Here is a 12,328-nt window from a genome sequence, read left to right as displayed (position 1 = left end):
CACTCCTACACGCAAGACTGACACGCGCACACACACACACAAACACACACTCACACACACATAGAGCACCAAGCTTATTCTAAACTAATCTCCCATCTTGTCATCTGCCTGGATATGACCCAGAAATACAGTCACTGGAACAAATAGGCCACTGTCATATTAATCTCCACCTCTGTAAATTGATGGAAATATGATTTGGTGCGTTCACAGTAAGCCATGTCTCTCCACTTCCCCCTTTTCTCTCTCTATGTGTCCCTGTGTCTCCAAGTCTATCCCTCACAACGATAACTTGACCTCCCCTTAACCGAATCCCCTGTCTTTCTTCTTTTTCACAGCAAACAATGAGTAAAATATAATGCAACGTAAAGAAAAAATATCTGGGACCCTGTAATTGCATGCTCAATTCAAAAAGACATAAACAGGTGAGGAAAAAGCAAAGCAGTGAGGAAAAAGGAGTATTCACATGCAGATATTCTCAGTGAAAAGCTTTGAATGGCAGAGTCTGACTAAAATTACAGAGATTCTGTAATTGCAGCTTCAGATAAAGCACAGCACTTGGCAGGTAGAGTAGGAGTCTGCAGAGATGTGCCCTCATTTCTACATCGACACAGCGCTCGTGTGTGTGTGTGTGTGTGTGTGTGTGAGTCCTTTAAAGCATTCATCCGTGCTTGCAAGTGTGTGTGTGTGTGTGTATGTGTGCACTTGTTTGTTTGTGTGTCAGACATGTCCTGTGTGTGTTTTTGGAAGTGTGTGTGTGCGTGCGTGCGTGCGTGCGTGCGTGCGTGCGTGTGTGCGTGTGTGACAGAGAGAGAGAGAGGGGGGAATAGGTTTGAAGGGTTAATTAGCGTGCTGTCTTAAACGGTGTGCAGTGACAGGAAGACAAGACAGGCTGTCCTTGCCAAAATCACCTCTACACATGCTGCTCCACATGTGCAGAACACACACACACATACACACACACACACGCCAGCACATATGTGCATATAGCACAATATGAGGATATGAGGACGTACACTCATTCTCCCCCACTCAGCAGCTCAGTGCCCATCTGAAGCTCCAACACACATGAACACATTTTCACACACACACACACACACACACACACACATGCACACACATGCACACACACCACACACACACACACATACACAACCCCACACACCACACACACACACACACACACACAGACACACATGCACACACACATGCACACACACACACACACCACACACATACACAACCCCACACACCACACACACACACACACACACACACACCACACACACACATACACACATACACACACACACCTAAGTCAGTAAAGCCAAATCAGTTTTCCCGTTGCTACAGCAACAGCATACTTTTATGTCAACTGCAACCTAGTTACTATGGAGATATGTATACAAGAGAAACTCTGTGCCGTTGTAGTCATGGGCCAGATGACAGCATAGCGTGAGGGTGTGTGCGCATACACACACACACACACACACACACACACACACACACACACACACACACACACACACACACACACACACACAGAGCTCACTCAAAAGGAAGAGTTCAGGTTCACACGCTGGTCAAGGAAAGCATAAAGAGCTTCCATATCCTCTAGTCCAATCTCAATCAGCTAAACACGCAAAGCTAGCATTGATCCTCGCTGTTTGTCCCCCACCCCCAACACCCTCGGGCAAGATGAAATCTAAAGTCTGCTGGCATCTGTGTTATTAAATCCTCCAGTATTAATTTAGCACTAATTGAGTGAGGGATTCATTCCCCGTTTACCCCGAGTCTTTAATGGAGTAAAATCTGGATGGGAAAGCCAGTATAAAAGACTGTATCAAGACTTAAATCAAAAGCGAAATGCTGTTCCCACTGGGGAAGCACAGAACGTCAGAGTGAAAGAGAACTATGAAAGCAGAGATCATCAACTATTGATAAGGCCGAATCTGGTACAGCTGTAGACAAAATACAGAATATATTTGACTTCAAGTTGGATATGCCTGCAAACCGCTGATAACTGTCTGGCTGTGAAATAAGTTATAACCACACATGATAGAGTGAATAATGGGCCTGTATTTACCACGTGGCTGCAGAATTATTTTACCTTTAACAACTCAGAATATGATTAATGAGGACTGATTTTAAAAAATCCCTGCATTAGTTTGAATTAGGGCTGGGAATCGTTTGAAATTTCGTTTGAAAGCTGAGGCAGGATTGTCTGTTAGCTAATGTTATTTCACATACTGCTTTGTAATCTCCACTTTGGCTGCTAAATTAAAGTTGGCTAATGTTAACTAGCTTCACATACTGATAGAGCGAGCTGCTGCTCGGGTTCCTGGACATGTTGTGAGACGTGTTTAAAAGTATAACTGAGAGATTCAAACCATAGTTTTCGGTCTCGGATTGCTAATCTCTGGGCACAGATTATGAATCGGAGAGCACTGTTTATACACGGCGTGCACGGATTTGTAAACCGAGAGTACAGATTTACACGGCTGACCTGGGGGGTTCCACACTAGAATGACATGCACAGTTAGCTAATGCTTGATGGTTTCTCTACAGACGGACTCACCACTCTGTTCTTTTTTTTGATGGCAAAAAGGACAAGAATCTGCTTGCTATCTCTGCTTTCTTCTCATGGCAGTCCATCTTTGAGCATATGGGACAACTGGGTGAAGGGAGGTTGCAGTGACAGGAAAATTCATGTTTTCAGGCGGTCACTGGTAGGTTCTTGATTTAACCCTGCTGATACCTATGTGATATTTTTTTTAATGCCTAAGTTTATGGAAAATAAACACATTCTTTCTACGTCCCCCTTTTTTCATTTTTACAAAATAAACCAGAATTCTAAATGCATCACTGTTTAATGTTGTCTGAACATGGGCAGTCATTCAAGAAGTTTATCTAAATAAACACACTAATGGTCAAAAGCTTTAGAACAAACACATTTTTCTACTTTCTTGTTTTCCAGGTGACCAAACACTGAAAAATCAAGTACAGTTCATAGAAAACAGGCCTGTTTCATGGATTAAGAAACTGTTTCATTTACAGCTTTCCTCTAGCAGTGGAAGTAAATGAAGCCTTGAAAGTTAATGCAAACAATTCCTACAGGTGCCCTAACTTTTATTGACTTATAAACCCTCTGTCTGTACAAAGGCAGTGGTGGAACAAACTCTGTTAACATACAGTACTAAAGGTATGTTGCAATCAGAACAGTGAGAAAAAGGAAGACAGACTGATTGGTCAGGGCTTCATCCTTCAGCAAGATAACAACATTAGAATAGGAAAACTAGCCGGTGGCTTCACATGATGAAGACCAGCAGAGTCTCCGGACTTAAACCTCATGGAGCTGGTTTGGGATGGACTGGACGGACGGTGAAAGCAAAGCAGCTTACAACTGCAACACTGTGGGAACTGCAACAGTGTTGAGACGAACTTTCTGAACAATATTTGATTTGCTCTTTAGAAAAAACGCCACAAGTGAGTTCGGCTGCTGCATGAGTTAAAAGTTTGGATTAAATTTAGTTCAACAAGATGAGTCCGTGATTCTTTTATGTAAATTTCAATAACTGCTGGAAAAACTTGTTCTAAGACGTTTGACTGGTAGTGTATAAGTCAGAAAATATGTAAATGAACTGAAGAAAAGTGCTTTTGATGTCAGATTTTCCTACTATGGACACATGACGTTTGTTACTAAAGCATTGAGGCTTGATACACAGCCCTTGGCTTGAAAGGAAGACAATAAGATCCAACATTTCTCTACACAACTGCTGATGTCTTTACCTGGCTCCGGTCTTTATCCACCTTCTTGAAGCACTTGTTGAGCGACAGATTGTGGCGTACTGAGTTCTTCCAGCCTGTGGGGGCGTTTGCAAAGTATGGGAAGTGCTCCAGGATCCAGCCGTAGATATCCTTAACAGGCAGCCGTTTGTTTGGCGCATCCTCAATGGCCATGAAGATCAGGCAGCTGAAGGAATACGGCGGTTTTCGGTTAGCCCCTGCTGCCAAGTCGTAACCCGAGTGTGCGTCGCCGAGCAGGGGGTCGTCCGGGGAGGGAGACGAGGAGGAGGGCGAGCGGGGGTGCTGACCGTCGGGGTCCTGCAGAGGGGAGACGCTACGCAGCCCCGAGTGGCTGAAGCTGTTGAGGAGGTCCGTGCTCTCGTGGAGCCAGGAGAGGCTGGTGAGCTCCTCGTCCTCAGCCTTGGAGAAGGAGGCGGACAGGGACAGGGAGAGGTCAGCCGCCTCGGCCTCAGATGCTGCCGTGGCTGCGTCCCCCTGCCGGTACGGCGGGCTCATGCCCTGCGAAGCACTGGCTCCACTACTGGGGCTCTGGGCCTTCTTACTGGGGGGCATGGTGGGTCCCATCCAGCCCAGGGCTCACTCCTACAGAGGGAGGCAGCAGAGACAGGACAGAGGGGAGGCCAAAGAGAGGCAGAGGAGGAGAAGGGTAGAGAGGAGAAGGGAAAGAGAGAAAAGAAACAAGGTCAGCTTGTGAAATCCACTTGGCTTCTCACATAAAGCCTTCATTTTTGTTAAAGGCCAAAGGGAGGCACCACATTCCAAATTAGGCTGCGTTAGATCTGAGGGGAAAAGTATACATCATCATTTCTCTCCGGGGCTTTCTGTCCAGTTCTGACTGGGATAGCAAATTTAGTGCTTCATTGGTTGTGGAAATCTTGCCTTGTACAACTACCCTCTAATTACCAGCGTACCAGCAAAGTATTGACATTACACGGGGGTTGCTGTCATAACATATGAATGCTGCTAAAGGTCTAATAGTCGCGGGGTCACAGAAGTGATTCTGGTGCTTTAACATCTCGACAGCAGGAGAAAATTTAATTGTCAAGGTTGGAGCCGTAAATGAGTGCAAAATAAACTTAAACTGCTGGGCTTAGTTCCACAGCAGGATACCTGTGACCAGAGATGATCATGATCAGGAGATGTGCCAAGAAAGGAAAGAAACAAATTAAGAGTGTGAGTTCAAATCCATCCCTAGTCTAATCAGACCATTATTCTCCTAACATAAGAGCAATGCTGTGCTCGTTAGATGCAGGCAGAGTGTGGTAATTGAAGGGGAACGGCCCTGAGTATCACACCACAATCAGAAGGCTCACAACCAGGCCTTTGATTGTCCTCTAGCACAGACAGCTGTGGGAAGGACCCAGGCAGCAGCTACAGCAAAATGTAATCGGCTCCACTCGCCCTGTGAACGTTTCAGAGTCTGGACACACACACACACACACACACACACACACACACACACACACAACACACACACACACACACACACACACACACACACCCTCCCTCCGTGGGATGCACACGTGCTCGCACAGACACAGGGACACAGACGCATGCAAATGAAGGCGCGAACCTAAATTTGCATGCACACACAAATTCTTGTAAAAAAAAAAAAAAAAAAAAAAGTGCACAGATGCACAAACATAAACAGACAGGAGTACAAAAAGCTTGCAAAACTGAAAGGATGCACACACATACAAATATGGATGAACACACACACACACACACCGGAGAGCAGCACCATTAGGACATGAATTAAGTCCAGATATGTTCTGTCTGGCCCCCGTGTGGTGCGATCGCTCTCTAATCCAAGGTGATCATCTGCCGATCTGTCCCCTCACTCTGCGTGATTGACTGACAGCTGTCACCCATGGCAACCCGCTGTGCCGTGACAACTGTCAGTTCGCTACAGCTCTGGCCGCCGTGTCACCATGGCAACAGAGCAAAACAACTCAGATCCTCTCTCGTCCTGATGCTTTATTCTTTTTTTCTCTCTCTTTCTCTCTCTCTCTCCTCCGTGTCTGTCGCTCTTCCACCTATCTCCTCTTTTTTTTTTTTCTACCAGCGTAGATAAACTTTTCTAACAGTGTTGATAGGCTGTAGTGGAAGGACTGGGCTAAATATAGAATTGTGATGTATAGCTGCCGCGCTTTTGCTCCCGCATATAGTCGGCCAGCCTATAGTCACCCCGTTGCTCCATCCGACTCTCTCCGCGGCGCAGGGAAACGCTCGGCGGAGCTGAATGTCTTTGATCTCCTCTCCACTTCTTCTCTCCTCTCTTTTCACTCCTCGCACTTCCTGACAGCACGTGTGCTCATTCAACAAGCTGTACCTGTCTGAGGTACGGCGTTGTTGCACCAATATTGACATTGAGCATAATGAATTCAAATTGCCCCGGCGACGATAACGCTGTAGCTGAAAATAGTGAACGCACAATCAAAGAGATGGGCGAGGTGGAAAGGGTGTTTGACAGGCTTTTCAAGGTGTCTGTGTGTGCGTGTCTTTGTGTGAGTGTGTTTGACAGGCTTGTCACAGTGTGTGTGTGTGTGTGTGTGTGTGTGTGTGTGTGTGTGTGTGTGTGTGTGTGTTTGTCTTGCGGAGGAAGTAAGGGCATCGTGGTGACATTGTTCCTGGTAGGAGTCTACTGGAATGCAGAGATGGCTCTGATGCTCTCTTTCTCTCAATCTCCTCTTCCTCCTCCTTGTTATGTTGCCATAGCGGCAAGGGGGCCATGAAACATTACGGCTGACAGTAAAGTCATCTCATTTTACTGTTGCTATGACAACAAACTCCTCACTGTTGGTTGGGGCCAGTGTGAGCTGCCGCCCAAGCCTCGTGCCTGAGTGTGTGTATGAGTGGATGAATGTTTGTGTGTACGTGTGTGTGTGTGTGTGTGTGTGTGTGTGTGCCACCATGTCTCCCATGGGCTCTCATAAAGCTTAACACACTCGCTCAGCTCTAAACAAACTTTCATGCAACTTCTACAGCAGCCCCTCAGGACCAACTGCTAAAGGACAAAGGCAGATATCGCTCAAGTTCAGACTAAATGATGCCTGCTGTGTGTGTGTGTGTGTGTGTGTGTGTGTGGGACTGCGTTTGAGTGTGTGTGTGAGAAGCATCCTCACATTTGTTTGACAGATGGGACTGTGCTATTCTCTCTGTCTTCTTCATTCTCTGGATCTCGTTTGTGTTTGCATGCTTTGTTTTCATTTGTGTTCGTCTCTGTTTGGCATGTCCACATTTGGCTTAGCGTGTGCATGTGTTTTTTTTTTTTCTCACGTTTGTGTGTGTGTTCGCATCAGACAACCAGCACTCTCTGACTATCTGTATATAAGTACACTCTCCATCTAAGTGTCTGTGCATACCAATGTGATTTAAAGCAGCTGTAATCTGTACGGTGAGTCTGTTTCTCACTGTAACACTGGAACCACACCGCTTCTGTTTGCACTCTGCACCCTGATAGCATGGATTTTAATAGACAGCATTCAATTAGAATAAATGGCTCTCTCCATTCAAAACACGATTCTTTAACAGTGGGTGATTGGTGGTACACTTAAGTCAGACTGTTCCTATTATTATGCTGCCGTGAATATGGGTTCCACAAGACTCTGACAGGAAACAAAGGCTGAAAATAACTGTGGCCGCTGTGTTGAACATTCAAACGCCCTCAGACTCCACAGGTGAAAGAGCCTATTCGGTGACATTACTGTAAAAGAAGGCAGATCTTGAATTATCAGTGGATTTATTGATAACAGAAACTGACCAGAAAATAAGCTACAAGTATTTTTTCAATTGATTAATTATTCAAGTCTTAAATTTTGGTGATATTGTAGTTTGGTCATACAAAACAAACAAGCTGAAGAACTAACTCTGGGCTGTGAGAACTCAAGGTCCACTTACTACATTTTATTAAAAGTTTCGACCACATCACATGGTCTATATCAGCAATCGGAATTCGCTCAGTTGCCATGGATATAGATCAGCTGACACTTCACCGCACATAGTGTTAGCTTAATCCTTCCAAGGCTGCATTTGAAAACCAGCGGCGTGACTAGGCTTTCCCATTTCGAAGGCTCCTTCAAATGCGGCCTTCTTTTCCTGGGCAAGGAAAGCTCCAACGGGTGGATCCTTCATGGCCCAACCTATCCCAAGGTTCATTGCGTGCTGGTAATGAAAACAATATGGCAGCAAACAACGCTGACAGAGTCTGAGGACTACACTTTTAAATTTAAGTACTGGGTTTCAGCTCAGCTAACAGCATAACTGCTAAAAATCAAATGGCCTTAAAACCTCAAGTTTTTGTAAAGTAAAAAATAGTCACATGTTGTCAAAGTTGCTAGGCGACAGGAGCAGTGCTTTGCTATGAAACTGTAAGGGCAGGCACAGCTGGTGACACAAAGCAGAGAGCCTCTGTAGGCCAGACCGTCTCATTTCGGTTCAGCCTTCGCAAAGCCTCTGAAGGATGCAACCCCTGAATTGGGACACAGCTACTGTATCAAGTTACTGTTAGATTAGCCACTGGTTGCCTGGCAACCTCACAGTCAATTCAGGGAGCGACCGTACCTGGTCAAGAAACAGTCCGGTACAGAACCCATGTAAAACTGCAACTTGTCATCTTTTTATCTCAGTTTTTACACAGATTAAGCAATTAGGATATAACATGTCAGCAGGTGCTGGTAGGTGGCTTTGATGCCTTTGTGGACCAGGGTAGTTGTTTCTATGAGGTTCATAAGCTGAGCTAACTGACTGCTGATGGCAGCTTCATATTCAGCACACAGACATGAGCGTGGTACTGATCCTCTCATCCACCTCTTGGCAAGAAAGCAAATGAGCATATTGCTAGGAACTGGAACTATCACTTCAAACCCTCTTTTAGCCATAAACCACAAGGTTAAGTTAACAACTGAGGCAATTCCATCTACTGATATGGATACGGTTGAAAGCTCTGAAACAAGCTGGGGAGGAGACCTTGAGTCGAGATAGCTTTGTAAAACTACTATTTTCAAGGTCAAGTATGAATGTTCACACTTATTTAAAAAACAACTTGATAGAGATTTATGTATGTGTATAATAGAAGTAACTGATTGCTAAATTAATCAATAATGAAAATAAATATCAGCCAAAAGAAGTGTCTTTTCTATCTCCTCATCCAGTAAGGGACACCATCACAACATTTCATAAAACTCTTTAAAAAGTCAAATTTTTAAGGTAGCACACCTATATAAAATGTGAAACCCAGTTTCCAAAAAATAAATAAATAAATTAAAAAAAAAAAAAAAAAATATATATATATATATATATATATATATATATATATATATAAACAGTAAGAAAGCTAAATCTGAGCTTTATTTTTCAGACAGTTTCGCTTTAGTCAGGACTTGGTGTTCACGCTTCTCTGACAGGATATTGACAAAGCTAAAGGTCCTCCTCCTTGGTCTTTTGCCTGGTTCCAGCCGTATTGAACTTCAGCTAACGATGGTGTGCCATTAAAAGCAAAACATTTTTACAGTCAATATGCTCTTTTGTTGTCACGTCTGCAAAAAATTAAGGGATAGGGCACAGTGATATTTTTGGTTTAAGAGCTAATAGAGCAACAATTAACATGATCCAAGTGAAAAGTCACATCTGTGGCAATCAACCAATAAACTTCAATGACTTCAGATGAGGTCTTTGATGTTTTTAGGGCTTAAACATGACCCAAAAACAAAAAAGAAAAGCGAAAATGAAGAATGTGTTTGACCTTGATGTAACCCTGCTGACCTTTGACCAGCAGCGGCTACCAATGTTTACATGGAGGGAAGAGAGGTTAACAAACTCCTCTGAGAGTGGAGAGGGCCTCGGCTAATTCATGTGCTTTAATTGACAGCGTAATCATCTCACGCTGCATTCATGCTCTCGCAGATACTTGTCTAAATCACATGCCACATTTACGTAATCCTCAGAAGATCTCCATTCCCTGTTGGCAGCTTTTCTGTCTGACTCGCAGGCGTTTTATGTGCCGACGCCAGAAGAAACATTTCAATAATGTACTTCATTTCACTGTCTTGTACTAGAGTCTGCTGCAATATTAGCCAAACTGACTTTCAGCGAAATCCCCAAGTCATCAAGTTACAGAACCCTCAAAAACCACATCAGTGCAGAAATATTAAAATAAAACCAAGATAGGCTCATGACATGCTGTCAGCAGCGCATTTATGCTCTGCTCTGGGCCTCGGCGGACTGAAGCGACAATTACAACTTTGTCAGTTTGATCGTGGTTCGTGACATATGTTGCATGTCACATCCTTCTGCTCCTTGCTCTCCTGTCTGTCTCCACAATACAGCCCAATAAAGTCAGTGCCATGAAAATAATCCCCCCCCAACCCCCGCCCCCCCACCCCTCCACCCCAGAATGGAGTAGTAATAGTAGTGTAGGAGATAGTGGCGAAGAATGGAATAGTAGCTGGTAGGAGTTATTACTTTGCAGAGGGGTGAGCTGAACCTTGTGGCTCCTCTGGCCACAGTGATAAAGCAGAGTCAGATGCACCGAGGCAAAACTAATCTGGAGTTTTGATGACAAAAGGACGACCTTTATCCCTCCTACACATACGCTGGATGGATGGAAGGGGAGAGCAAGACCAACAGAGAGAAGGAGAAAATGAGAACTCTCTCAGAGGCTGGGAAATAATAACTTCTGCTACATATATGTCAACACCGGTTGCAGGAAGCCTTGTGATGTTCTCCATTTTCAGCCCATGAAATCGTTCTCCCCCCACCCTCTGTATTTCCTGCATTCCCCTGACGACAAATATCAGGGTTCCAGAGGGCTTTAAGGAAGCGGAGCAGGAACCAATCACATCCTATAAGGTCTGAGTGTGTCTTCCTTTTATGTCATCTAGAGCAGCAAAGAGTTATGGAATAGAGGTCAGGGGTCGGGGTGTCCCAGAGGACTGCTCCTGACCCCTCGGTCCAGGCTGCTGCTCCCAGCTGCCTGGCAACTCACACAGTTGCGCTCGCACACACACACACACACACACACACACACACACACACACACACACACACACACACACACACACACACACACACACACACACACACACACAAATATGTCTGGTCTCAAACATACACAAATAGACCCAATCTCCTAGCAATTATGTTCAAATACAACTAATTTGCAACAGCAAATACATTTTGTAGGAAGCGTAATTGCAACGTAAAGAGGACGTGTTATTAATATACGTATTTGAAAATTCGCAAATATGTTGATACTGAATGTATCAGCAAAATGTTCACAGACAACATTTGTTTTCCACCAAAATATCCAATGTTGCAGTAGAATATCCTCCTGTAGTGACTACAGCATGATCACAGTTTTTTATGGTTAAGACTCTCACAGCATTTGGTTAAGGTTATAGAAAGATTATAGTCTGGTGTAATACAGAAAAAGTTCACTGTGACTCCAGACACATGTTTGTGTTCACTGAACCAAAACCACAATCTTTCCATAACCGTTACCAAAGTGCTTTTGTTTTCGTAAACCTAACCACAAATTTTGACTTCATGGTTGAATTACACAAAAAATCAGCTGCCAACGTCAGTGGGATTCAACCTCTGGGGATGACATGATTGTCTGCAAAGAATTTCAGGGTAATCCAGTTGTTGAGATATTTCAGTCTGGACCCAAGTAATACATTGATTAATCTGGAAATAATTGAGAGATTAAATCATTATGAAAATAGTTGCAGTTATAATACATAATATCTAAGCATCAGAATCAAGCATAGCCATGATGTATATGGTATAAGAACCATAATCATTTGGGCCTATGGTAAAAGAGGTTGAAGCTCTTGCTTTGCACACTCATTATTGTAACTTTGAGTTCAGAGCCTGTTCTGCCAGAGGAGTAAACATTATCCCCTCTGTCTATTGGCAAACCAACTAAGCAGATAATAAGCACATAATATACAGTATATTTAGAGGAACCGAGCCCCAGAACTTTCAAATTGAAAAATGATAGCACAGAACACATCAATGGGGCCACTGCTTATGCTGTAAGAACACTACACTGTTTTACTCAAAAATGCACACACAGTAGCTAAGAGGAAAGAGCTCAGACAGGACACGTGTGATGTATGGTGCAAGAAAATCAAATATTGCCAGTGAATAATTCAAGACGACACACAGGCGCACACATGCACGCACACACACACACACACACACACACACACACACAGATACACACAGCTTCCATCCTCCAAAGTAGGCTAACCAACAAAGCAAACAGGCATTTGCATCCAGCAAACACAGAGTAAGTTTGGTATGATTCATCAGCAGCCAGTGATCAGGAAGTCACGCTCACCCTCGCTCTCTGAGGATGGTGAACAATCAGACTCAGACATGCACACACACACACAGACACACACACACACACAGACACACACAGACACACGCACACACACACAGACACAAAACACAAAAGCAAACTGAGGTTGCGAATGTGGACGCTTGAAGGTGACTTGTGTGTGTGTGCAGCCTGGAG

The 12,328-nt window shown here is 44.2% G+C and overlaps 1 protein-coding gene across 1 annotated transcript in view; it reads right to left on the bottom strand.

Moving 5' to 3' along the window:
• Window positions 1–12,328, bottom strand: part of ches1 (checkpoint suppressor 1) — a 62,342-nt gene that overhangs the window by 29,651 nt on the left and 20,363 nt on the right. Inside the window, exon 3 of the mRNA XM_056404528.1 lies at window positions 3,787–4,386. Coding sequence (XP_056260503.1) covers window positions 3,787–4,368 — 582 coding nt within the window. The 5' untranslated portion in view covers window positions 4,369–4,386. The remainder of the gene's footprint in view (window positions 1–3,786; window positions 4,387–12,328) is intronic.

Source organism: Seriola aureovittata, chromosome 19 (assembly GCF_021018895.1).
Source record: "Seriola aureovittata isolate HTS-2021-v1 ecotype China chromosome 19, ASM2101889v1, whole genome shotgun sequence".
Taxonomy (NCBI): Eukaryota; Metazoa; Chordata; class Actinopteri; order Carangiformes; family Carangidae; genus Seriola; species Seriola aureovittata.
Note: the sequence above shows the minus strand (reverse complement) of the source record. Positions and strands in the feature narration are given on the sequence as shown.